General features: G+C 47.6%; 1 protein-coding gene across 1 annotated transcript in view; it reads left to right on the top strand.

Annotated features, from left to right (window-relative positions):
- MDGA1 (MAM domain containing glycosylphosphatidylinositol anchor 1) overlaps nucleotides 1-27,209 on the top strand; it is a 142,963-nt gene that overhangs the window by 40,952 nt on the left and 74,802 nt on the right. Inside the window, exons 2-7 of the mRNA XM_065631965.1 lie at nucleotides 7,115-7,254; nucleotides 10,070-10,244; nucleotides 14,742-14,938; nucleotides 17,910-18,042; nucleotides 23,596-23,865; nucleotides 24,266-24,595. Coding sequence (XP_065488037.1) covers nucleotides 7,115-7,254; nucleotides 10,070-10,244; nucleotides 14,742-14,938; nucleotides 17,910-18,042; nucleotides 23,596-23,865; nucleotides 24,266-24,595 — 1,245 coding nt within the window. The remainder of the gene's footprint in view (nucleotides 1-7,114; nucleotides 7,255-10,069; nucleotides 10,245-14,741; nucleotides 14,939-17,909; nucleotides 18,043-23,595; nucleotides 23,866-24,265; nucleotides 24,596-27,209) is intronic.

The following is a 27,209-nucleotide window of genomic DNA, read 5'->3' as shown; positions in this document are numbered from 1 at the left end:
TTTAGAGATAACAGCTCAGGCACCGAGACTGGCACAGCGGGAAGTGAGGTGGGAAAGATGGTAAAATCTCTTTTATGGCCATGATGAGATGGACATGCTTTTTTAATTTCCGAATGAAAGCTGAAGGCTTCCAGGACAGTATCATGAGGTTCAGGCTCCGACTGCCACCATATCTGGAGCCCCTAAAGATTTGAAGACAACCTACTTCATATTTGCTGGCATTGAGTCATCTATACAAATTCCACTCAGCCATATGAGTTAGGCAGTGATGCAGAGTTTTTGCCACCATAGTGTTGTGTGTGTAACATCTGTCACTTGATTCCTGTCAAACAAAGCTGCCAATTGATTTTGCTTGGCTGCTCGATACTCTGCAGTGAGGTAGGCCTATGTAAGAAAATTTGGGGAACACCTGGGAAAACTAGTGAGCTGCTGCAGGCAGTGGAATTGGGGATTGGGGGGGTCAGTGATGATCTGGTGACTGTTGCTGTAGTAAAACACACAATACCTCTTTAGTTTTAAATTGAACGAAGGTCTCAGGAGCAGGTGTTGCAGTCACTGAGGGGTGTACCTGCAATTCATGACATCTCACATGATTTTGTTGCTGGCATTTTTCTAAAAGAAATAGAATTATAGAGATGCTTCAAGGAAGTGACATTGATTAAGCAAAAAGTTATTTTAAGACTGTGCAAATCAACTGGCTGAGCTTTGAAAAAGGAAACTCTGTTTCTGGAGATGCAATCAGCCAGACATGTAAAGACATAGTCTTGGTCTCGTCCAAGTAAAAAAAAAAAAAATCCTGTGCTATTTTAAGTAGCCAAGTTTCATGCTCTGTGATTACTTTCCACAACTCTGTCATTTCTCTGTGCACTTCTCATTGAAAATTATATTATTCTTTTCTTGTTCAAGAGTGCTATGGAGTGTTGTGTGGGGTTAGACATGGTTGCTTTGCATATCTCTGAAGTGGCAGTGCTTCTTTTGTGGGTGGATTGATGTTTATGTTTCAATCATGATCAGTGTACACAAAGCGAAGGAGTCAGAGCAATTTTGCTGCTGAAATATGACATGTTCCCTGCTGCAAATTTAGGCCAGGAGTACAGTAACCAGATATTTGTATATGTGTACATGGTTTGGGCTGCAGTGAGAATACTGATGCATGGGAGTCAAAGAGCCTCAATGCAGATCTGTCTTGCTTGGGCTTGTAACCCTTAGCATCAGCATGTAGGATGGGCTTCTTGATGGCTTTTACTTTAGGACAGCCTTGTGGTAGTACAGAGCTGCCCAGGCAGCACACTGTGTTGGAAGAGTTAACAGAAGGAGCTTGGGCAAGAGAGAAGTCCAAGGACTAAGACGAGACCTGGAACCACGGATGCCTTTTGCTCCTCAGGTGTCACTGGGGGCTTCTACATTGCCTCTCCCTTTGCTATGGGACTAGCCTGGCCTTGTGTTAAAGCTGAAGCCTAACCAGGCTAAGCTGTACCGGGCAGCTTCAGCTGTGGAAGTTCCCTGCAGGGGCTGTGCACTCTTGGCCGTTGTGCTGGGCAAAGATGCTGGAGGGGCTGAGGTGTGGAGAACCCCCCCAAGCAAGCAGCCAGGAGCATGTTCACAAAGCAGCGGTGACAGAGGTTCCCCTGGGCAGGCTGGGCAGAGGCATCGAGTGCCTGGGCTCGATAGCACCCACCCACTCCACCTCCTCTCCCGCTGCTATTGTGCTGGTCTTAACTGCTAGTAGGTACAGGCGGTCTTTCTTCAGCCATTAATACGCTATTGATCCACAGCTCTGCTGACAGTGTTAATGGACACTGATTGTGTATTATTATTTCCATAATTGTCCTCAAGCTGGAGTGAATTTTCCTTTTCAAATAGCCCATCAATATCATCCCCTGCATTGTGGGCTGGAGCTGGCCTGGTTAATTTGTTTTGTCGAAAGTTTCAGCAAAGCCTGTGGTCTTCATCCACAGTGGAGCAATCGATGAGACCAGCTGAATAGTGATGGAGCACATGACAAGGCAGCTGCCATCCCCTCCTAGAGCAGGCATGAGAAGAGTGTTTTGTTTGACAGTCAGGATGCTGCCCCTTCAGACCTTTCCCATCCTACTAGACCTTCCTTGCTCCTGCTGTGTGTTGCTAGCACATCTCTTCCCTTTACTTGCGTGCTGGCTTCTCTCTGTGCTCTGCTAAGGGGACGTGACCCCTTCCTCAAAGGTCTCCATATTTATATGCCCCTGCTCTTCAAGCAGAATTGTGCATTGCATGAACAGACAGGATAAAATGCTAACTAAAGCAGTGACTTCAAGGCCAGAGATGCCACCTGGGTGCTTTGCTGTGCAGGATGAATGGTGCTGCAGGGCAATTCCACCCATGGACAGGTAGTTACTGAGAGTGGCTGTTCAGTGAGAAATGCCACATTTGTATTTCCTTAATGAAATGCTTACTCAACTCCACATGCTCCATTAACACTGTGCATTTTTCTTCTTCCTGGGAACCCTCTTCAAAATGCATCCCTTACATGCTGCTTGCTCAGGATGAGACAGGTGAGGGAAGGAGAAAGGCAGGTTCTTAAGGGATTTAAGCAGCAGATCAGCAGCCAGTGCCCCACTCCCCTGCTCCATGCTCCCATGTAACCAAGCAATGTGAGTCCAGGGAGCCTGTGAACAGGGATGGGGAAGGATCTTGGCTTCTTTGCTTAGCTTCTGTGCACAAGAGACTGAATTGTAATTACACCAGGTGTATGGAAGGCCACCACTTGCCTTGTATAGCGGGGTGGTTGAATAAGCCCGAGGAAGAGGGAAAGCTCCAGGTGCAGCTTCTGTCCATCCCCAGCCTGCAGGAAGACGGTAGCGGCGCTGAGTGGATTTAGTGTCACTCTGTGTGTAGCTGCAAGCGCTGGGCCAGCAGCTTGGGAGATGAATGTTACTCATCCCTGAGGCTGTTTGCAGAACATGTGTAGGTGGCAGAGGTGGTGGCGGGGCAGAGCCTCACAGCAATGGCTAGTGTTAGCCTGCTGACAAGTGCTGTGCTGCTATAGGGGTGAACAGCCTGCCCTTGTGGCTGCTGACCTGTGAACCAAATATGGATTACTCGGTCCTCTCCAAAAGACCATTTCTCTCTCCTTTTCTGCATTTTAATGATATTGGCAACCTCTAAGCACCAACGGTCTCATAAACTTTCCAGATTGTGGTAATAATAACATTGTGCAGTACACTGCACTGGGAATAAAGTTATTTTATCCACTCCAATTTCCTTTTGTTTTAATGTATAAATATATCAAGTGAAAGCACAGTAGGAAATCTCAGTGCAAAGGCCAAATGCACTGCAAGCCAGCCCTTGCTTGAGGAAGGCCCTAATGCTGCAGGTTCAGAGCCTGAATTTTTTCCTTTGTAAAGCATCTGGCACTCAATATTTGGCTGGCCTAGTTTCTCTGGAGGACTTTGTATTGGGACCCATCCCTAAGCTGATCTCTTACTTGGAAGTGGTATGGATTGTCATCAGAGGTGTTCTTTGGACCTTTGCTTTGGGGTTTGCCAGCCTGAGGGATTCTGCTCCAGCAGGATTTAGCAGGACAGGTAGCATCTGTGCAAGCCTTGTTCTTCATGGAGAATGTCTGAGATTACTGCTTCATCTCCAGCACCCGCCCTCATGCTCCTGCCTTTCTTTACCCTCCTAAGGGTGTTCTGTGGAAGTGTTTACTCTGACAGGCATGGTCCTGCCCTCCTAGTGTGCTGTGGCAATGCTCAAACTGTCTGCATGCTGAAATTCTCCAGGAGACCTGGGGTGATGACAAACAATAATGTATTCTTTCTGTTCAAGCACATTAAAAGTGCAATTAATCCTCAAAATCTCTCTGCCCATCTGTAATACGGCATGAGGTGACTTTCCCAGCCTTTGTGTGCTGTGACAGGCTGAGCTTGGAATAGAGACCTTCCTGAGTCTCATATTGTGATTTAATTCAATCCCATTAAGAGCTGGGTTAGTTCATTGCTCAGCCCACACCACTTCAGTAATGTCAAGCTGTAACCAAAGGCAGAGTTTCTCAGACTTCTATGCCATCTACCTAAGTGCTTTTCTTTCCAAGACAACCCCAGGCTTTCTGAGCTCATTTTTGAAAGATCTGGGTTCATATGGGGTTTAAGACATGGAAAAATGGTGGTTGTTCTGCTAAGGATGTGGTGCTGTGATTGCAAGAGAGATGTTACAGCTTAAGCAGTGGGGATTCACTTAAAATTATGTCCCTTTGCAGTGAATATAACTGAAAAGTATTGGTGATGGTAACACAAGCAAAATAAGACACCTATGAAGAAAGCTGGATGTGCACACCCTTGCTTCTGAGCTTCGTTACAGCTCAGTGGATCCAAGGAGATCTTGGGAGAAGAGGACAAAACTGTGACACAGGGCTTATCTCTAGGGTTGTTGTTTTGCTGATCCTGTACCACTGTACCTAATTATTTTGCTGTGGAAATTCCCCACGTAGGAACGCCTTTAGGCAGGTGGCAGGGAAGGGTTACACAAGACAGGCGAACTTATGAAAGTGGGATGGCCATAGGAAAAGGAGTATAAGTTCAAAGACTTGTAATCTATACCATGTGGAGTACAGCAGAGCAACTTAAGGAAACACTTAACTGGGAGCTAGAGCTGCAGGTAAATATTCTGATTCTCCATGGGGTGGCTAAAAATTAGTTTTTGCAGCAACGTCATGTTTGCAAAAGGAGAACAGAGCCACCAGCCGGCAAATGCAGCCCAGAGACTTTGAAGAGAGTTTGTGAGAGCTTTGCTGCTGCAGGGTGCCAGGACCCCACTGAAATGCAGGCAACAGAAGTTGGGGATGGGGAGGGTGGAATATGGTACAGGATGGAAAGGGACAGGGTGTCTCTTTTAATCATAGGGCAGGGATTCTTCAGCATCACAACCTGGGTCTGGGCACTGTGAGTGATGCTCTGCAGTGCACGTGGGGCTAAAGGTGTGATGGCAGGTTTGCAGAGGACTGGTCTGAGGGCTGAAACAGCACAAGAGACTCTCGTTTGGATTAAGGCATAGTGGCAAAGGTTACATAGGCTTCTGTATTACTCTTCTGCCACTGTTTGCTTGACAACCATTCATGATGTCTTTTTCTTTGTAAGTCACTATTTTACTTGATGTATTTACATGCCGGTATGTATATCCACAGATGTATGTGAGCACATATATGGGTTACTGCTTTCTCCTGGGTTCAACAAGACTCTTCTGCCATCCAGGCAGGGGATGGTCACTCAGCTGCTCAGTCGTATCAGTGAAGCTTTGACAGCCGGTTTCAGCATTCCGTGATGCTTGAGCGATGGCAGGCATGTTCCTGGAAGCCCTGCAGAAGGGGAAGGCAGGAGAGGCTGAGCGATTTGTCTGTGTTTGTGCCATCATATTATTCCAATACACATGTTGCTTCTGTTAGTCAGCAGTTTGGACAGTAACAATGGTTTTAACAAAGTGCCACCACGCCGGAGAGACAGAAGAGGTGCAAAAGAAGGGAGCAGCTTGCTGCATGTGCAGTGCTGCTGCCTGAGTGCTGGGTGGCCGTGGCGGGCTGTGAAGCCCCAGCAGCAAGAGCAGCTTGCCCTGTAACCACTCTCATGTCACTGCTGCTCCATCAGTGCATTGTGGTGACACCAGTTTATAAAGCCTGGTCTCAAAGGCAGATCCCCTCCACTGCCTGAGCCCAGCCTGCCCTAGGTCTGTGCTGCTGGTGGTTTAGACCAGCATAAACCTGAGCATTTCCCTTGCCCAGGTCATTGGGTTTTAGAGTGTTTTAGTCATGCCAAAAGAATGAAAGAGAAGAAAGAAAAAAAAAAAAAGGTAGTCTTTGAAGCTCAACTAACCTCGATGAAAAAGTGGGCGCCCGGTTCAGTTTCAACGGGTTGCGCAAAATTTGTGCTTGTTTCAGAAGGCTCACTAAAGCTCATTGCTTTAAAGCCTTTGGTCGTCTCAGTGGTTTGTTCATTTGCATTGTATTTCACTAATGGGAGCTCGATCTGAGACTCCAAAGTCACCTGGAAGCGTTGTAGTGAGATGGGGAGGTATCACAGGGAGGCTCTCACTGAGGCACTGGTTCATAGACATGTTTGTGGGTTTCTCTGTTCCTGGAGTTTTCCCCTCGAACAATCACAGGTGTCCTGTTGGGCTGCACAGTCACCTTCAATACATCTCAGCCGCTTTGGTGATCACACAAATGCTTTTTGGAGTAGGGAGCCAAGGGCTGTTTGCACAGGACTCCGGAGCTGAGGCTTTTTTCGTTGTAAAATCCGGTTCTTCTAGAGCTTGTCTCTCCCTGCTGCTTGTCAGGGCTACAGTGGGACATAGTTGCTGTTTGGGGTCATGAAGTTTATAAACTTTACTCTGGGAACTTTTTTTCCCACGTGTTTTTCCACTGCACTGGTCTTCACTCGTTTTGCTGCCTGTACTGGCAGTAACTGGTCTCTGCTTGGAGCCCTACCTAGCTGGAGAAATCCCTGGGGATTATGAGTACCCTGATCCCACAGAGGCTGTTCCCTCTGGTTCAGGGCTGAGATAGGTTGCTGTATAATTTGAGAAAGACTTGTTTTTCCTGCAGCATGTGGTATGCCTGTTCTAGGGATGTGTGCTAAAAGCTGCAGAGCTTCAAGGCCCTTTCTGACTCTGCTCGGTAGTTATCCCAGCCTCCTACAAGGTAAATCATAATAATCAGGCTTGTTTCAGACAGGCGTGGAGCAGTTGTGATTTGACCAGGTCTCTGTTTTAACCACTTGCACATACTCCTTTCTGGGAAAGATGAGAGCAGGGAATTCTTAGTCCTCAGCCTCTGCAGGAGCGTCCCCCCAAAAAGCTCCATATTCTACTTTTCAGTGCCTAGACCTGCTTATCCCAACAGGACCAAATGTATTAAAAAGCAGCTGATACCAGCTGCCCAGGAGATGGGGAAAATTGCTCTATTTTGTGTTTCCTGAGACTTTTGTGTCTCACACCCAGCACTGTCCGGCTCTTCCTCTCTGTGGCTTAAGAGGTGGCTCTGTCACCCTGCCATGGGAGCAGTCACCACCCTGGGCAGTGGGCGTCAGGGGCTGGGGTGCTGCTCGTTTCCCTCTTTACCTTTCCTTTCCTCTCCTCTCCACAGCTCCTGCTCAGGCCCAAATCATCCATGCCGGGCAGGCGTGCGTGGTGAAGGAAGACAACATCAGTGAACGCGTTTACACAATTCGGGAGGGGGACACACTGGTCCTGCAGTGTCTGGTCACAGGACACCCCCGGCCACAGGTAAGCTTTTGGTCTTGCGTCTCACCTGTGTTCTCCATGGCATTACTTTGTAGTCTCCATGCAGAAGAGAATTGTGGGCAGTGGGGTGCCCAGCTTTCTCCTACATGTTGAAGTCAGGGAGGGATGCCCCATAGTCCAAGCACTAGCTTGTTAAGCTATGAATCATCTAGCCTTGCTTTCATGGAAAACAGTCCAAAAAGCTTTGCAGGAGCCTACACAGACTTTCTGGTGGTCTTCAGTACGTGAAGTCCCCCCCAAAACTGAAAGCCTAAACTGAATCCTTTGCACAAACTACCCTCACATCTTTAACCCTCTTACTACAAAGCAGGAACAGCCTGAAAAGGCTAGAGGAGGTTTCCTGTATGTGCTGGCCATAGGAGTTGGTCCTTCATGGTCCGTCAGTCTCAGCTTTCCTGAATATACAGCCAATGGGAGCCTGCTTGGGGGAATTCGGGAAGTTATTCATGGTGCACTCCACTGAGCCCCACACAAAACCTGCTGGTCATTGCTTTATGGCCCCCAACCAGAGGCAGATTCAGACTTGGAGTGCTTGGTATATCCACGCTACGGTCAAAGTCGCAGTTCAGTGGAGAGGTGCAGAGCTGAGTTTGGCTAGCTGCTGCTGTCCTGCCCCAGGGTCTCTATAGGATTGTGTTGCCTCAAACCCCATGCAGCCACCTCCCCACCCTTCAGATACTTAAGCAGGCTGGTTTGATATTAGTGTGAATGTGTCTACAGAGGTGCTGGACCAGAGCATGGGTCTGCCTGCTCTGGGACAGTGTTGTGGGGGTGGAAGCTGGTGTGCACTATGAACTGGATGTGCCAGAATACACTCATGGGAGCCAAGTATGCTGCATGTGCCTTCTTGGCCCCCTTCTTCAATCCTGCCAAAGAAATTTGTGCTGAGAAACCATGCATCTACATGCACCAATTGACACTTCTGTGGACCGCTTTGTGAGGAGCTACTTGGCTATGAGATGATGACAAAGGAGAAGGGAGAGAGATTCAGCCAGCAGGATTTGAAGTGGTTTATCCATCAAAGCATATCCTGGAAACAATAGAAAGGAAATTATCTGAGCCAAGCCAGCAAAGATGACCAGCCTACGCTTATGACAGATATGGGCAGATAATAGCTGTGTACTTCAGAAATCAGGAAGATGGTAGGGCTGGCCCTGCCTAAGGATGTTGAATGTGCGGGAAAGCGCTGACAGGTTGCAGGGATTTGAGCCTGGGTAGCCAGAGAGATTGCTGGAGCAGAGCCTGATGCAGACAGCATGCTAGTGCAAAACACTGTGGCTTGTCATTGCCCAGACGTGCACAGGCGACACCATAGCGTGGAACCAGGCATGACCAGGGAGGCTGGAACCCGCAGACATAAAATGTGGCATGCGTCCTATCTCTGCCCTCCCTCCACACGGATGGATTTCTTTCCCAGCTAAGCTCTTACCCTAACCTTCGTTTAATCTTCTCTTTTCTCTTCTGTCAACCAGTCATTAAAGCATGAAAATGTGGCCAAAATATTAAATGAGATTGAAATTGAAAAGATTAAAGAGCTGGCTGAAGTGCCCTTGCAAACAGGAGACCCTGAAAGTCTTGGTGCCCTCGGACAATTCCACATAAGCCTACAAAGGCTAAATAAATCCATGGTCATTAGCTCTGACAATCTGTTCAGCCTAGTGCTCTGGGATGTAGACACCCCTGCTCTTTCTAGAGCATCAGCATCAATCAAGTCATGGCAGTGAGCTTTAGGCAAAGTCTGGTGGAGTGGTTAAGGTCTCTGGTCCATCTTGTCTGTGGCCAATGTTGAATGAATGTCGATCTTCTTTCTGTTGGCTGATCTTACTGGACCTCAGTTCCAGACTCTAAATGGGTGCTAGTGTGGGAGACCGCCAGTCACCAACCTTTAGAAGGGAGGTTGCAGATATAGGAAAGCAATGGGCTCAAAAACGCCATCTCTGTCCTTCATCATTTGGACTATAGAAAACAAGGGGGAAGCTTGTACTGCCACTGCTGGGACTGTACCTCATTCCAGACATAAGAATAACCATTCAATCTTTGGGACTGCTGTCCTCTTGCCACCATTCACCATGAAATATCGTGCAGCTCTCTTGCCCCCATAAGCCAGGATTTTAAGACACGTAACGTAAGGGCAAAAAATGCAAGATAGCTTGAAATCTGAAGGGATTTTTTTCTTTTCTTTTTCTCTGTCTTTAAAATCAAAGCAAAAGCTTGTGTGCTGCAAAAGGATAACTTATAAAAATAACATACACAGAGGTTCCCTGTGGGAAAGGGGCAAAAGCCAGATAGCAACTGCATTTTCTCACTCTTACTTGGAAAAGCAAACAACAGAAATAGCTTTGCTGTCCAGAGAAAGATGAAAGTGTGTTGACTGCAATAAAAGCTCTGTAGCTGTGAGCTGATGTCTGCTGTAGTTTTGTGGCATACCGGCCACATGGGGTCCCGAGGCTTAATAGTGAAATTCCTGTGCTGTGCAGATAGTGGTATAAAACTAACCAAGCTGCTGGGTTTACAGGACCGGAGCAGGAGCAGTAAACATGCAGTGTGTGTCTGGGTGAACCGAGGGGGTTATCCTGGACACTTGGGTGTGGGGACTGGCGATGGATGAGAATTAGCAGCTGGTCTGCTGACACATACTGAGATCAATTGTTGAACTTTGGTAAGGTCTGGTGGTGCTGTAGGGCCCGTTTTTGAGAGTGGCTAGTGAGGAGGGGAAGAGGAGCAAAGGAAGCACTGCTGTCCCTTGGGATCTCTAGTTTGTGTCATTGATTGCATTTCTCTTGTTTTTCTCATGCAGGTGAGATGGACCAAGACTGCTGGCAGCGCGTCGGACAAATTCCAAGAGACGTCAGTGCTTAACGAGACCCTTCGGATTGAGAAGATCCAAAGGCTGCAGGGGGGCCGCTATTACTGTAAAGCAGAAAATGGGGTTGGGGTCCCTGCCATCAAGTCCATTCGAGTAGATGTGCAGTGTAAGTCGTTTAGCGGCAACCCAGACCTTCCCACAGTTCTACTGCATGTCTCTGCCTCGCTGCGGGGCCGGCAGGGAGCTGCATTGCCCTAGGACCACACGCACCTGATTCTGGAGCAAAGGGACTGGTGTGGTGTCCCTGCGTCCATTTCTCCTAGGAGATTAGATCCATCTGTGAAAAAGGTAGCTCTGCCTGCCCATGTGAATCATTCTTATCTATGTGCCATGGTATCTATCACTGCCAGGGGTCCCTAGCACTCGTCTGGGATGTAGAACTGTAGATGGCTTTGGCTTTCTTTGTCTTCATTTTGAAGCTGAGAATGCTTGAAGCAAACCAGTGCTTCTTGAAATTAGTAGGTTTTCAGATGCTTGGGGCATTCCTGAAACCAGTGCCCTGCTCCCAGCATTGCTACCTCTGTAGCATGGTGAAAACAGAGCAAAAGAGCCGGGGATGCACCTGAGGAGGCTGAACTGTTAAGGCGTGAATGTAAAGGAATCTGGAGGACCCTGTGGTTTCAGCGATTCGACATTTCTCTGGCGGGTTGCCATGCCCGTCCTTCTTGTGTCCTGGAGATGCTGTTGGCAGTTCTCTACCTTGGGCCCCAAGTTTTGAAGGTTTCTAATGCTGGTTAAAGTTGTTTATTCTTGGGCTGCTGTAGCCAAAAGGCAGGGAAATTAAACTTATCCCATAGCCCCCATATGGAAGGAATCCAAGATTTAAGGTCTTAGGCAACTTTGGAAGAGATTTGCTCTCTTTGGAAAAATTACAATTCTGCTCATTGTCCTTGGCTATTCACTATTCCAGTTTTCTCCAACCTGAGTAACACCAAATCCCTCTCCTCACTCATATCTTCTGAGAGGATCTAGCCAGAAAGAGGTTGATGCTAAAAAGATGTAAAGTGTGATGAAGCAGCTGGAACTCTCCCCGAACCTGTCACCACCTGTTCCCACACTCCTTCTAACAAGACAGTCTTCTGAGGTGCACTGTGGTTATTTGTCAGCGGAGCAACTTCCAGGCTTCAAAACCCCAGTACCTGCCTGGAGTCTGAGCAGAACTTTGCTGCCAGCAACTCCTGCCTGACCACTTCCTCTTAGTCCTACTGTCCAGCCCTGCAATGGTGTGACCCTCAGAAAGTATGCCGTAGACTTGAACATCCTTAGGCTTTGGCAGGTTCATAATCTGCAGTTGTACTATATGGGTTGGAGCAGCTCCCATCTCTCTTCCTTCCTTAACATCCAGGCTAGAAAAATAGATTGCTTCATCAGCAGCCACTTTGGACAGGATGAGCATTTCTTCATGGGCATTGCATAGCTTTGTTTGGAGGAGTTCTGACACCCATGTAGATCTGCTTGTCTTCTCTGCCCATTTCTTCTCCTACATTTGGTGGGCACATATGATAACTTTCCATTGCAAAGGGGACTTGCTTTTCCAAGCCTCTGTATGACACGTTACCAGGGCCTGTGTCTCTAGAAAGAAGACTGTGGCATGAATCTTGTTATGCCCTAAGGGCACTCCCTTTACTTCTCGGGTGCAGGCTGGAGCTAGAGTGATGTAGTGTCCCAAGGTCCCTCATGCAGCTGTGACCTGTAGAACTATGGGGCTAATGGGGTGGCCAAGGGCTTTCTCATACTAACATCTACTCTGCAGATGGACTTGGTATCGTGCCTCTGATCTGCTCACTTGTTTTTTGGAGAGGAGGGAATATTTTCTGCTAGTATTCGCAGTAGGTACAAGGGAGCACAGAGGAGAAGCCATGGTTTTTGTTTGAACGCTCACCCACGCAACCCTCAGCTGAATGAACTAGGTTTTGAAAACAAAAACCCCTTGTTTCCCCAAATCCCAATTTGTAGTTAGAGGTAAGTAATCACCCTCATGTGAACCTTGACAACCAGTGCTAGTCTTCCCTCGTACTTTCAGTATTAGACAGAAAGATTGTGCAGAGAGCACCATTGGTGCCAAGAGGATATTAAACCTGTGTAACAAGTTATTCCTTTGCCCCAAGTAGACGTCAAGTGAGGCTTTAAAGTATTGGTTAGATACTGGCAGAGAGGCAGCTGCTGTTTTGAGTATTTCCATGTGTGAGAGAGGGAAAGTAAAGAAAAAGAAAGAATGGATGTTTGCAAGCTTGTATTGTGGATGAAACAACCCATGTCATCATCTCCTTGAGCAGCCTTGGGCCGAATTTGTCATTTGTGCAGCTCACTGACATCAGCGGTGCTACTTGTACATCAAGGATGTACATATCATCGTAGGTCTTATTTTAGCTTTTCTTAGGAGGGCTAGACTTAGAGCTGACTGCTACAAAAGAAGGCTGAAAGATTCAAGGAAGGAAAAATTTAGCAACTAAAAGGAAGATGTTTTGTGAGTGGGGAGTACCTGGGAGCCAGGAGACCTGAATGTGGTATCTTCTTTGATCACTAAGGGAAGTGTTTTGCCGTGCATCCTGATGAGAAATGGAGCCTCTGAAGGATGGTAGCCACAGAGTTACTCATGTAAAGTATAAAAAAATAAAGGAGGGTTAAGGACAAAGAAGGAGGGAAGAGGAGAGGCTGTGCCCAAGGTCCTGGTCCAAGAGAATTTGGTGTAAAATTCAGTCACCCTCTGACCACGTGAATAGAGCACTGTATGGAGGGGAGCCTTTTCTTCTCTACTTCTGTTTGTCTACAGCCTCATCTGGTTTTGTTTCCTTCTTGTTGTTGGTTTTGTTTCTTTTTTCGTGTTGGTTTTTTTTTTTTTTGGGGGGGGGGATTGTTTGTTTTCCATTTTTGTTTGTTTGGCATTGTTTTGGGTTGGTTTTGTGTGTGTTTGGATTTTGTTTGTTTGTTTGTTGGTGTTTTTGTTTTTCTGTGTGCTGGGGTGGGTTTTTTTTTTTTTTTTTTTTTTTTTTGCCTTGTCAGTGTTCCGCTAATGGCTCTACTTAGATCTCTGAGCTGTGGTGTGGTCAAGCTGACAAATCTCAGGTCCCATTACAGTTGCTGTCTACCAAGCATACAGCTCATTAAAATATGCAAATCCACGAGTTGACACTTGTGATTCAGCAGAGAACATATGTTATTTGGATGACAGTTTAGCAGAAGCTCATCCCTGCTTCTCCCTTCATTTCTGGGAGTCAGTTTTCCAAACTTACAGATCTCTCAAATAAAATATCATGAAAATTCAGTAGCATAGGAGAGCAGGAGGCGATGAGCATGTGTCCTCTTGGTCTCTGCTAGCGTGCCGAAGACAGTGCTGGAAGCACAAAGGGATACTGGCTGTGTGTGCCTCCGTTTCCTCACAGTTGAATATGGGATCAGAAGGCTCCTGATAATGGAGAATTTCTTCAACTGAGCTCAACAGATGTCTTATAAGACATGCCTAAGGGCACAGGGACAAATTTCAGTTTTAGGGGGCCAATTGGTCCCATCTTGTCAAATGGGATCCTTAACCCAAATCAGCCTCAAAGTGTTTCTGGGAGGAGAAAGATCCACCCTCTCTGAGGCTTTCGTTATACTTCCTTGATGTCCAAACACAGATGTCTGGTACAGAAGCCCAAGAATATGATCCCTTTTTAGCAGGAGGGCAGCCCTTGGGGAGGAATGTGCCCTGGGTGGATGAAGAATGTATGATTCTGCAGGGCTATTGCTTGTGTCCTTGCAAGAGAAGTGACTGATAATGATTGATCCAATTGTGACAGCTGCTTGTCTGGTGCAGGTGTTGTGAAGGAATTGAAAGGAGCATTTTTTTGTAAGAGGAGAAAACAGAGAAGAATCTGATCAGTTTAGGGGTGGGTGATAGGGATGTAGTGAGTAGAAGTTGCTGGCAAAGTCAGTACAGACCTTGAAGAAAATATTGAAAAAAAATAGAGGATATTTTAATAGGAAGAGAAAGTGTACATACCTTTCACAGTGTTTTGCATCTTGTGTTCCCATGGCACCCCACAAGATTTGCTCCTCTCTAGGAGATGACTCTCTGTCTCAGCTCCTTGATCTTGTCCTGATTTCTACTTCCACCCCTTGACTTGAAGGTTTGTAGTATCCTTTGTGTGAGCATCTCACAGCCATGGGCTTAGTCCTGTGATTTCAGGAGGGGTTTGGGAAGTAGAAAATGAGAGCAGAAGAGATTATGATGGAGCAGACTTTCCTAGGGTCCTTCTGACCTCTCATTGAAGTAGGGGGCAGTGATTTGGGGTCTGGGGTGCCATTGGGGAAGGCGAGGCATGTGACAGGCAGGCGATATGCTGGAGGACTACATGGGGATCTGCAAAACAGTGTGTGGTTTCTGTTCTCTGAAGGTTGTGTGGTTAGCGGGAGAGTTTTGGCTTCTCCTGTCTGTTCCCTTTAGATATTGTTTGTGTTACCTGCCCTCAGATAAGCTCTTAATTCAGCAGTCATCATCAGCCAAATGTGTGGGAGTTTCCCCTCTCCCCTATGGCACCTGGAGCATCATCTGCTCTGCAGGCTGTGTGTGTAGATCAAGCTTCACTAACAACTGCTGCGGCCCTCCTTACCTTCCTTCCAGATCTAGATGAACCTGTTCTCACCATTCACCAGACCATCAGCGATGTACGTGGCAGCTTTTACCAGGAGAAGACTGTCTTCCTCCGCTGCACTGTCAACTCCAACCCACCAGCTCGCTTCATCTGGAAACGGGGAGCTGAGACACTTTCCCACAGTCAGGACAATGGTGTGGACATCTATGAACCCCTCTACACACAGGTGAAAAAAAGCAAACCTCCACCAGCTTGTGTTGAGTGTCTTGCTGATGCAGGGCACTCTGTAGTAGATGGCGTTTTCTTCTCTGCATGGATTACAATGCTGGGGAGAGGGTGGGGGCCACTGCAAGGAGCACCATCTCCAAAAGTGCTGGTAGAGCCTACTTCTTCATGCGTATTCCCAGGGTACAAGAGGAGCAGAGCAGGAAGAAGGAGTGTGACACCCTGGAAGTACCTTTCCCTTTTTGGCACTGTCCCTGAGAGCAGGTCACAGCTTCCCTAGTGAGGTTACATGGCTGTCAGATGGCTCAGACTAAAACCCAGGCAAACAATCCCAAGATTTGGTCTCTGTCTCCCATTACTATTTTTTTTTTCTTCAGTTAGTGCCTAAGCTCCATATATCAGGGGAAGTACTTGCTATTTAGCAGTGTGAGTGAATGGCAGGCATTGCTGTGGGATCCATGAGGCAAATGATGAAGAGCTTTTCCTAATGGCCACAAGCGACAGAGGGATCCCCAGCTGGCTGGGCACTTTCTGACTGTCGTCCTGTGACAAGGTGCCCACATCCTTTCTGCTTCTCCTGCTTGCCTACACTGGACCTGCCCCTGCACAGCCACGTTACCCTTCTGAACACCGCTTTCTTCACAGTAATTAGCCTGCCAATGCAGTGGGAGACTGAAGGGAATCTTTCTTTCTCCAATGCACTCTTGGGCATGTTATCCTAAGCTGAGCTCCGGCTCTGAACGTCCTTCAGACACTAACCAGCCCCAGCACTCCCAGCAAGGCTGTCAGGCAGCAGGAGGCAGCGATGGGTGGGAAGGGAGGGCTGAAATGACAGCTCCCGAGGGCACCCGTTTCATCCCATGCGCCCTCCCGCACTCCCAAAGCTGGTCCCTGAGCACATTCCGGCCGAGTTTGATTTCTGAGCGACGCCCCAGGCAACCTTTCAGTTAATGTAGTCATGTTCATATTTTATTGAAACACGCCATCTCTGTAGGTCTTGGAAATGGGCAGCCAAATGGAAATGTTCAGGGGGATGAGGAGAGAGACGAGAGCTGCGGGTTAGCGGCAGATCTGCTGAAACACTGTAGGTCAGTGCTGCTGTTTGGCCCTGAAGAGAGCTTTGTCTAGTCCAGTGCTATGTGGCATCCAACTAAGACATCCTTGGCCTTAGAGGAAGCCACCATGGGCTCTTCCAGCTTTCACTAAGCTCAGTGTAATTAACAGGAGACCTTGCTTAATGAGAGGATGTCTTAGGACTTGGGATATTTTCTTCAGCTAAATAAGGCATCTGGCAGAAAGTCACCGCGTTGCAGCAGTAACGTGTGAATGATCCAGCATCCTGCAGCTGCTGTCAGGCAATGTTCCCAACATGATGGGTCATTCCCAGCTCTGAGAGAGGGTGTTAGGACTACTGTGCTCACACAGGCATGCCCTTATGGTCCTCTTCTTCACACCAGCATAAACCTGTGCGTTTAGGTTGGTAAGAACTGAAGTTAACAAAAACATACCTCTTCAACACTATTGGGAGGGGAAAAACTTGCTGGAGCTCAAGTGCACTACATTTAACAAAGCGCCCTTTGCGGAGGTTCGTAGTATCAGTGTCAGGTTTGGGTAGGCTTTTACATTAAAAAGGAGGTGAAGACTTTACTGTTTAACCTTTCTAAAACTTATTTACACTGAAAATTTATACACATTTACCCAACATTTACTAATCAATAAACAGGATACATATGACTCTGTAAGTAGTTGACGTGCACATTGTAAATGCCATCATTTGTGTGGCATAGCAACAAATCTCAGAGGACAGGATATTCATAAGGTTATTGGTCTCCTAGGTATTTATCTTTCTAATTTACTCAGTTCAGATCCTTGTTCTCTGTATATTAGCATGCCTGAGCTTATCGTCCAGTCCCTTGAGGTTGTCCTCAAGAGGATTTGTTGTGCTGACACCTTCTCACATTTGCAGGCAATTATGGAATGGTTTCTCCAAAAGAGATTTAGGGAAACACAAGGAGAACAACAGCAATAAGCTGTCGTGTAAAGACATATGAGTTGCAGGGTGTGCAAACCACAGGATGCATCTCAGAGCTTTCCGCATTCCATAAATAAAAATCTACAGAACACATCTATTGCTAATTTAACAACTTGATTCTGTTTCTATAACAAGCCAGTAACTAATGGAGTGCCATGGAGTGATTTTGTTGTTTGTTTATTACCATAGTTTGAGAAAAGGCTATGAAAGTCTGTGCAGTCACTCTAGATTTACACCAGCATAAATGAGATTAAAATCTGGAGAAGAGAGATCAGAAAGTTTTGGGGAGTTCTTTGAGTATTTATCTGAATTATCTTTTTTCCCCCTGTACTGCAAATTTTTACAGCGTAACTGTTGAACTTAGCATATTTAAGCCAGCGTTAATACCTGAATCTGCTCTGATTTACATTGGTTTTGCAATGTTGAGACCTCAGTGATGTCCCTTAGGTTCCTACCGACCTCTCAGTGTGAGATCTTGGGGTCTGTTCTGGGACATTTAAGATTTTTCAGGTTCAGCAAGATGACTCTGATGACAGTTGATGAAAAATTATGCCTAGACCTGTTTGCCAGTGCTTTCAGGTTAAATGTCAGTCGGTTGCTGAGTGTTTTGAGAAATAGAGTTTTCTCTATTGGAAACGGGGAGCTGAGACACTTTCCCACAGTCAGGACAATGGTGTGGACATCTATGAACCCCTCTACACACAGGTGAAAAAAAGCAAACCTCCACCAGCTTGTGTTGAGATAGAGTTACCACTGCAAGCATTTTATGTCACCTTTGTATATAGCTAGGGGTGCTTAGAGTCTGCACGGTTCCTTGAGGTTTTGATGGGAGCTGCTGGCAATCTGTAAACTTTGGGGCGGATTATGGACTTGCAGTGATGAGATGTGCTTTTGTACACCTGTGTCTTATTTTTCCTCCCTTTTTTCCCATAACTCCCAGGGTGAAACCAAAGTCCTGAAGCTGAAGAACTTGCGGCCCCAGGATTACGCCAGCTACACGTGCCAGGTGTCCGTCCGCAACGTCTGCAGCATCCCTGACAAATCCATCACCTTCCAGCTCACAAACACCACAGGTAAGAGGGGACACAGAGGGTCCCCACAGCCCTCGGCCCCCTCGCCTGCTCAACAGCAATTACCCCTCCAGGAGGGGAACACAGCACCCTGTCCAGGGCCTGCAGCACCTCACATTCATGTACATGGCTGCTGGGATTACAAATACTTCATGCAGAAGTTTTGTGGCCAGGGATGCTCTAGTTTCTTGTAGCTCTGCATACAGCCAGTGCCTTGGCCAGCCCTGCCATGAGATCATTAAAACAAACTACGTGCGGGTGTTGAGGTACTATGTAGTTTTTAATCCAGACACTGTTTTATTTATTTATCATTCTAAGTGACTTTAAAAATAGATTCAATACAGTCTAGAGTGGGGCAGATGCTGCAGGAGTTCTTACAAATAATTCATTCCTGTGTGACTCTGGCTTGGTTTGCCAGGATGCACTCTCAGCACCTCCTCGCTAATGGGCTCCGCTGGTGCTGACGTTTATGGAAAGCAAATATCTCCAGTGCCTTCCCAATAAATAAATTTTACACTGCTATTTATACTGGCAGTGCTTGAGTGTGCCTCCAGTTGCGAACAGAATCAGTTTGGGGCCTCTTGCTTTGACCTGCAATAACTGACTGGTAACTGAGTATCATGTACCAAATACTTGCAAGGACCCGATTGCAACCTGTCCATGGGAAAAAACAAACAAACAAACAAACAAACCCCAAACCACACCCACAAAAAAACCCACCCACAAAGCCCCTACATGTGTTGAATAGTTTCAAACACTAAGTAGATGTCAAGAAATCGCTTCCAGCCCTGGGGTATTCCATGATCAGAAAGAAAGGCATTGTAGTTGTTTGAATTATTCACCTCTCTAATGTAACACAAAGCAGTTTGCGTCCCTTGTGTCATCTTTGTGTAGTGGAAACAGAACTCTTTTGATGTTGCCAACTGTTGATGGGCTATTGTTGATACTGTATAAATTATGTTTATTGATCTGACGTGAGCCCAAGGTGCTGAACAATAGTTACTTCATTTTATATAGAAAGAAGAAAAATAATGAGCTTAAGAAAGTGGACTATAGCTAATGTCAGAAAAAAAATATTCTCTACGTAGTAAGAACTCTGAACGTGTCTTGAGCAACTCACACTGCTGCCTGAATTTCTCTCAGGATGAGACTGTAGCGAATGCTGGAATATTCCCTTTATAAACTTATCTTGTGCTCATGATGAAGAAAGGGATCTCATACAGCTCTTCCTCCCTGTTGTGTCTTTACCTTTGAAGAGTAAGAAAATCAAATTTCTCTTCATGTCCACTCCCCCCTGCCAGCCCAAGCACATGGAAACTATTCTTCTTTTCAGTCCAGCCCCATTACTGAGTGGGAAAAACGTATTTTCAGGTTTTAGCCAGACCAGAAAACAGTGATATGAGTGAATTTACACCAACTTCTTAGGTACTTACCTTAGCTCTGAACCTGAACCACATAACACATATATCTAGAGTTTTTTTCCTGTTTTTTAGTTATAGATGCGTATTTATACATAGCTAACAGTGGACCCTGACACTGCAAGCTCAAAGGGGCCAGGGAAAATGTGTTCTGGGCAAATTATATTAGAAACTGACAGAGAAACTGAAGCTGGCATTGCGGTGTGAGCAGGGTTTGTGTTGAGTAACACAAGTGTATTTAACATGAAATATTATCTGGCTTACTTGCCCTGTAGGTAGTGTTGTGCATAGAAGAGAAAAAATTAAAAGAAAAATCTTGAATTCTCTCCTTTTTTGCACAGGTCTTTTCTGGTTATGTGCTCATGCTTTAGCAGCCTCTGTAGCCTTGGCTGTCCCCAGAATCCTGAGCAGCTTCGCGCAAAGGGTGCCGAGGCGCATGGAAATCAGTCTCTTAAATATTTATAGACCCAAGTACTACAGACCTAGAGGGGAGTTGGTGGGTGAGGTCACGTCAGGCCAGGGGAATCTTCTCTTCCCAGTTTATGTGCTGTTCCTCAGCTGGCTCGCTTTGGCTTCTCTGGCAGGATTTGCCTTTGGGCAAATCGTAGTCTCCGGCAAGGAGCTGTGCTTCTCCCAAGCTGTGTGTCAGCAGCTTGGCCCTTGCAGGAGGGGATGTGTTCTTGGTCTGCAGCCTTAATGAGAAGGTTTCCCCTGCTCCTCCTCTGTCCTGCTGCATTTGTGTGGCTCTAGAGCAGCAGGTCTGGTCCGCAGGGCCACAGGACCGGCTCAGTGCCGGGTTGTCGTCACCTGCTCCGGCAAAGTCAGGCAGAGGCTTTCCTCTTTTCTCGATTTCTGTGAAATTAAGCAGCCCAGCTGGTTAATTCTCCTGCAGTTTTACTGCAGCAAATTGGACTTCAAAGGGAATTGAAAGCGACTCTTTGTTTTTAATGGTCCCCGTGCTGCTTGGCAGACTCCGCCAGCAGGTTTTCTGAGCCAAGAACAAAAGGAATTGCCACAGGTTACAAATAAATGAGATTCATCTCCTGCATAACAATGTCTGCAGACTGTTAACCTCTGTCTGCTGACAGGAGTGGGAATGGGAGCCCACGAAGGCTGCCACAGCCAGGGCTCCATTTCGGGGCACATCATGGGAGTTTGCTGCCTGGAGCTGTGTGGGTGACAGCTTTGCCATTTCCCTGCCTCCCTCTTGTATGCACATACAGCCTGCCTTAAGGCAGTGCTTGCACCAGCATGTCACTTTTATTCCATGTTGCCTTGCCCAGAAGTGGGCAAGGTGAGTGTTGATCAGCCATGTGCACATCAAACTCTGCCAGAGCCCTAAATCGTAACCAGAGCCTGCAGGACCTCTGGTTTGTGCTCCCCAACTCTGACATCTACTTTCTGGGCATAAGCTGGTCTCAGCCTTTCTGTGGCTCTGACAGGGATGGATGCAGGCTCCCAAGCAAGATGTTGCATCTGTCAGTTTGCCTGTGCCCCGTGAACCTAAGACCAGATCAGTGTCAGAGGGCAGGAACAGCTGTTTGGTGTCAGCTACACTCAGCTTACAGACTGTTAGTGGCAGAAATGTGTCCTGCCTGACAATGGTGAGTTGGGATGTTGCATTCCTGGGCTTCACGGCATCTCATGAAATCACCTGGAGCTTGGAGAGGATGTGCAAATCCTTCCTTCACCGAGTAGTGTGCATTAACCCTTGCACACTGTTTCTAAGGCTCCAGCAAAGAGACCTGTCAAAAGCTCTGAGCATGGGCTGTGGCCTCCTGAAGTTCAAGAACTTCAGCCACTGTCCTCAAAATGGCCAGTGCAGGTGGCAGAGCACTCACCTTCTTCCTTAGGCACAGCTGGCCACCTCTGGCACAAACAGAATCACAGAATCATTTCAGTTGGAAGACACCCTCAGGATCATGGAGTCGAACCATAACATAACCTAACTCTAGCACTAAGCCATGTCCCTAAGAGCCTCATCTAAATGCCTTTTAAACACCTCCAGGGATGGTGACTCCACCACTTCCCTGGGCAGCCTGTTCCAATGCCTGACAACCCTTTCCATGAAGAATTTTTTCCAAATATCCAATCTAAACCTCCCCTGGTGCAACTTGAGGCCATTTCCTCTTGTCCTATTACTTGCTACTTGGGAGAAGAGACCAACAAATAGCATGCACTGTGGCCAGGGAGAGGACATTTGGCTCAGTGCACCAAAGCAATATCCAAGCATAGCAGTAGTTGCGCTGCTAAATTATGGTGCTGGTTCTGAGGAGCGAGCAGTCCTCCTTGCCTTGTTTGTATGGGCTGTAATTCAGAGATCCAACACAAATCCAGCACAGCTCATTAACGCGGGGTCCAGGGAGAGAAGAGGCAGAAATAATGATGCTGTTAAATCAGGCTTCATGAATATGGAACAATGTCTTATTTTGCATTATTATGGCTGTTACTTAAAACATACTCCCTGCCTTTGTGCTGGGGGTTGCTACTTTCTCAGCTCCATCTGGATGGAACCAGTGATGGTGCTGACAAGGGCTTTAAAAGGCTTTTCATGGGATGAAATAGAGCATACAAAGGGAAGGTTTTTGGATCAGTTGCTGGTGGGGCATGTAGTGAGAAGGGCGCAGAAGTAAAATAAACGAAAAACCAGGTACTAGGGTGTCCAAAGGACAGGTTTTCTAGGCATTTTGAATCAGTCCCAGTTGTTCAGATGTACATGAGAGACAATCCCTGTTATTTGGTCTATGGTCCCCAGGTCTATAGAAAAGTCTGTCTGACACCTCTGGAGGTGAAGGAGGTGAAGTAGGTTAGGAGTGGGTGCAGAGCTGCCGGTCATGATCTGTTGTGGTGCAGACAGGTCCTAGTCCTCTGTGTCAGGCTCTGAGCTGCAAGGGCCAGCTGCATGGCAAAGGCTTTGTCTCTCAAAGATGTTTAGTTGGGTGTGAGAAGTGGAGAGGTGTATTGTAGGATAGGTGAGGTCCTTTTTTTAATGGTAGACCTTCCCCAAAACTCCTTCTTGAAGTGGCAACTCTGTGGGAGGAGTGGTTTAATCCCAACTGTCCTTGAACAGAAACAGCTGTTGGGTTCAGGCAGGCTTCTCTGAGCCTGTCCTTTCTCCTTCACCCCTCCATCAGGGTAGAGCTCCAGTGGTCAGGCAGAAGGAGCAGGCTGTGTCTGGGCATGGACCTGGTGCTCTGCCTGACCTTCCCTTGGGACTGTGAGAACCGTTCAGCAAACACAGACATCCCAGGGAGCTTCTCAACATGCTTTGGTTCAGGTCCTGAGATGCTAAACTCAATCAATCCATGGCTGCAGCCTCCTGTGCCTTGTGACACTGAATCTTCTGTTCTCCTGCCTTTTTTTTTTCTTTTTCTTTCTCAGAGCTTAGTCCATTCTGCTGTTTCTGTCCGAGGCATAAGCAGACTAACTGTGACTCATACAGTAGTGTTGCAGCAAGGGGAAAACAGGTGCTGTAGGAGGAGCTACCAGTCAAGCCTTCTCTCCAGGGCTGCTTCTGCAGAGCCTGCCTAGAGTCAGGGGAGTTACACACAGGGAGAGCAGGAGGCACTGAGGTGCCTTCAGAGGAGTGGGCTGGATGCAGCGCAGGTAAGCAGAGCAGGACCAGAGTGGCTTTCCATTGCTCTTCTGCCATGATTCAGTTGCTTGCATCAGGAGTCAAGAAGCCTCTAGCCTTGGGTTTTCCACTGCCAGATTTTCTGTGGTTACTCCTTCTTCCTGTGCAAAGGGGGTTGTTCAGGTTTTTCTTCTGACCTGAGTCCTAAGCCCTTGAGAACCTGCACTGAACACTGCTAAAATATCATACCTAGCTTGTGCCCCAATCCTAAGCACTAGTGGTGGACTGTTTTAGGTCTGACCTCCATTCTGGGATTGTATGAGGTCCTGCCTGAAGTGTTTCCTAACCATAACGGAGCAGAATGCTCTAACTCAAAGAAATGATAATGATCATGCTTTAGGTTCACAAACATCTTGTATTTGTAATGAATTCATGGATCGCTCCAGCTGTCCCTACTCAAACCAGCCATCTTCAAGAACAAATCCTAGCCAGTATAAAGCTGTGCACAGGCAAGTGGATGGGTCATTTTCAAGCTCAGAAGTGTCCCTCTTTGTACCCTTCCAGCCCCACCTGCTCTGAAGCTGTCTGTCAATGAGACGCTGGTGGTCAACCCTGGTGACAACATCACTATGCAGTGCTCTCTGACGGGTGGTGATCCACAGCCAGAGGTGGTTTGGTCTCACTCTCCTGGCCCAATGCCTCCCAACAGCCTTGTGCAAGGAGGCAACCTCACCATCTGGAGGATTCGTGTGGAGGACTCAGGCTACTACAACTGCACAGCCATCAACAACGTGGGGAACCCAGCAAAGAAGACAGTGAACCTGCTGGTGCGGTGTAAGTTGCTCTTTTTCTCAGAGCATGGGTTTTCAGAGTGGAGGGGGTGGATTTGTATTTCTCGTGGCTGCTCTTGCACAGCTGAGAGTGAATGTGATACTTAGCAGCAATTACTATTCTGCAGAAGTGGCTCTGCCAGCTTCTGTGCTCCCTGACCAACAGCTGTTCTAGCACTGCTTGCAGCCTCATCCTGGGCTGTAGCACTGTCCTGGCCTGGAGGATGGTCCCAGACTGCTAGATGTGAGCCCCTGGGAATATTTTATGGGAACCTAACTGTGGGAGGTCTTTGGACAGATTTTGCATGGACATATTGCCTTCCTGAGGAGCAAAGAGCTGTTGTCCTGTCCCATGCAAGACACTTGGCTGTCCCTAACTGGTTTTGCACTTGTGTTCATCCCAGCCATGAAGAATGCCACGTTTCAAATCACCCCTGATGTGATCAAAGAGAGCGAGACCATCCAGTTAGGGCAGGACTTGAAGCTCTCATGCCATGTAGATGCTGTCCCCCAGGAGAAGGTTGTCTATTCCTGGTACAAGAATGGGAAACCAGCCAGGTTCTCAGACCGGTTGCTCATCACCCGGAATGACCCCGAGCTCCCACCTGTGACCTGCAGCTTGGAGATTATTGACCTGAGATTCAGTGACTATGGCACCTACCTGTGCGTGGCTACCTTCCAGGGAGCACCCATTCCTGACCTCAGTGTGGAGGTGAACATCTCCTCAGAGACAGGTGAGCCTCTCTGTGGCAGTTGGGGACCTCAAGGGAGTGGTTGGCATCACTGGCAGCCCCTCACCACCATCCCTCTGGCTTTTTTGAAGAGCCTCACATGAGTGTCTTGAATCCCAGTGGGAAAAAGTATCACATCCTCAGGCAAGCATTGGGCTGAGACTGGAGATGAGTAATAGTTACAGACCCTCTGCCAGAAGTGTTGTGCAGCAAGCAGATCTTCCTTTATGTTTTCTCCCTATGAAAAGTCCCAAGTGCAGTCCAGTCAAAGCTACAGGCGCAAGTCTAGAGTGTGATGGCTCAAAGAAGCCTCCAAATTGAGAAGGAAGAAAGAGGGTCTGGTATTTCACCAAATTTCAAATGTCCTTTTGCTCAGAAGGGAAAAAAAGAGAAAGAAAGCTACTTGGAGATTAGTATCATCTGTCACAGCAAATTGTGTGAAGAGCTTTAATGTTTACTGGATTGCAATTGTAATCTGTCTTAGGCACTCTCTGTAGGAGTCTAGGCATTATAAATGCCCCCCCTTTAAAATCAGAGCCAAAGCTTCACCCCATGGCTTGGTGAAGAGAGGACTAATTTGTACATGTGTTTGTCAGTCACCTTGGGGACTGAAATGCAGGGTTTCCAGGGCTGCCTTCTTGCTTCTAGGGAAGTGGTGGGTCCAGCACTGCTCTCCATTACATCATGTCATCTTACTGCCTTTCCAGGACCTTGACAGTACAACACAAAGCAGCATTGGTCTAGTAATCTGGTGAGGATTCCTGAAGGGGCCAGCTGCTCACAGATTTTGTCCTGAACCTTCGCCAAACATTTCTTCTTAGTCCCTGGTTGTGCTGGATCCATTGATCAGACTGGTCCCAGTCTTGACTTTGGACATTGCTCACTTCAGCCCGCCCCAGCAGAAGGTGTTGTGACCACTTTTGATGCTTTGGGAAGCCCTTGTCCCTCAACAGAAACACTGGGGCCAGCCTGCTCCCAATGGGACCATGCCCAGTGCTCATTAGCAGCCTGGAGACTGAACCTGGACTGTGCCATGGACCCACAAAACACCGAAAGGTGGTGCATCCCTTCTCCTGGCAGCCCTGGCAAGTAGGGCTCTCTCTCTGTGCCAGCAGGCATCATCCCTATTGTACCAGCAGGGAACAAAACCTGGGGAACCTCCTAATCCTGGTGCAAAGCCAGCTCTTCTGGCCTCCTGTGGCTGCTGCCTCCAGGAGCAATCCTTTTTGCCCGAGATCACTAGATGGCAGAGTGCAGTTGTGTTTAAGACTGCAAGGATAGGAGGTGGCCAAGGGCTGGGAGATGCCATCAAAAGGCTGGGCGGTGTCTGTTAGCAGAGGTATTGGTCCAAGAGCAAGCTGGCCACTGCTTCAAAGGAGATGTCTGTGGTGGCAGGTTGCTCTCTGTTCTGGCCCAGTTGGTGGAAGGTGAGCCTCACATGCCCATGTGGATGCTTCGGAAGGGCAGGAGGGCAGCCTGGGGTGTTTTGATGCCTCTCTTTGGCAACCCGGGCCAGCAGAACTGCTTTGTGACCCAGGGAGTGAAACCAGGTGTCTCCAATGGGGCTGCTCTCCATACAGCAGCTGAGGCTGTCTATCATGAGGCATCCCCATGAACAGAGATGAGCCACCTCTGACTGGTGGTTCCCACGTGAAAACTCAGTGGGCTTCCCCAGAGCGCAGGGTCAGAGCAGGAGGGCAGCGGCGGTGGGTCCGTGTTTCCCTGCTGAGCAAAGCCTGAGCTCACCAAACTGTCTGCCTCCAATGAGAGGCTCTGAGGAGATAGCTTTAATTAGACGAAAAATCTTCAAATGCAATTTAGAGCTTTTCCCCGTGGAGAAAATTGCCTCTCACCAGGTGAGAGGCTGCCAGCAGTGCTGGGTGCCAAGAGTGCTGTCGTCCCTTTACACAGTGCGGGACAGGGTGCAATGAGATTCCCCAGCCCACGGGAGACCTGTAAATTGAAAATGTGGCCTCCCTCTTGCATAGGGAGGTTACTGCAGAGGCAGACAGGGCTGGAGGCATCCTAAATTTGCTCTTAAGGCAGCTGTGGGCTGTAAAGTGTGCAATTACTGTAGCACACTCTCCTTTGCTGGAGCCGAATTGAGCTAACATTGGTCAGACCAGCTTGTTATAGCCTCCCTAGTTCTAAACTTTGATTTAAATGGAAACGAAGTACATGGCCCTTGCAGTTATGGAAGTGTCAATCCAAGTGTCACCACTGTCAGCAGGAAGGGCTGAAAAAGGAGCTTTCAGAAAATGATTGTGGCAATATATTCCTCAGTAGAACTGTTAACTCTGAAGCCTAATACAAATGTCAATATTACACAGGTTTTAGCACAAACATCCCCTTGCTGGGTTCTTGGTGGAGTTGGGGATGTGAAGAACAAACCTCTTCCCACTGACACCTCTACTCCCTTTAGCTGCAGCTGTTGGGTTTCTTGTGAGCTTTGTTTATCAGCAAAGCTTTGTCAGTTGAAGGGTTGAGTGTTACTGTGCCTCCTGCTCTAGTCCCAGTTCAGCAGCAGTTCTACTGGGTGAGCTGTTCCCAGCCTGGCCTGGAAGGGAGGCCAGACATAACCAGTGCACTGTGAATCTCAGTGTAAAGTAAGCAAAGA

The sequence above is a fragment of the Caloenas nicobarica genome, chromosome 3 (genome assembly GCF_036013445.1).
Source record: "Caloenas nicobarica isolate bCalNic1 chromosome 3, bCalNic1.hap1, whole genome shotgun sequence".
In the NCBI taxonomy this organism is placed as follows: Eukaryota; Metazoa; Chordata; class Aves; order Columbiformes; family Columbidae; genus Caloenas; species Caloenas nicobarica.
The sequence above is the reverse complement of the archived record's forward strand: the minus strand, read 5'-3'. Positions and strand labels throughout refer to the sequence as shown.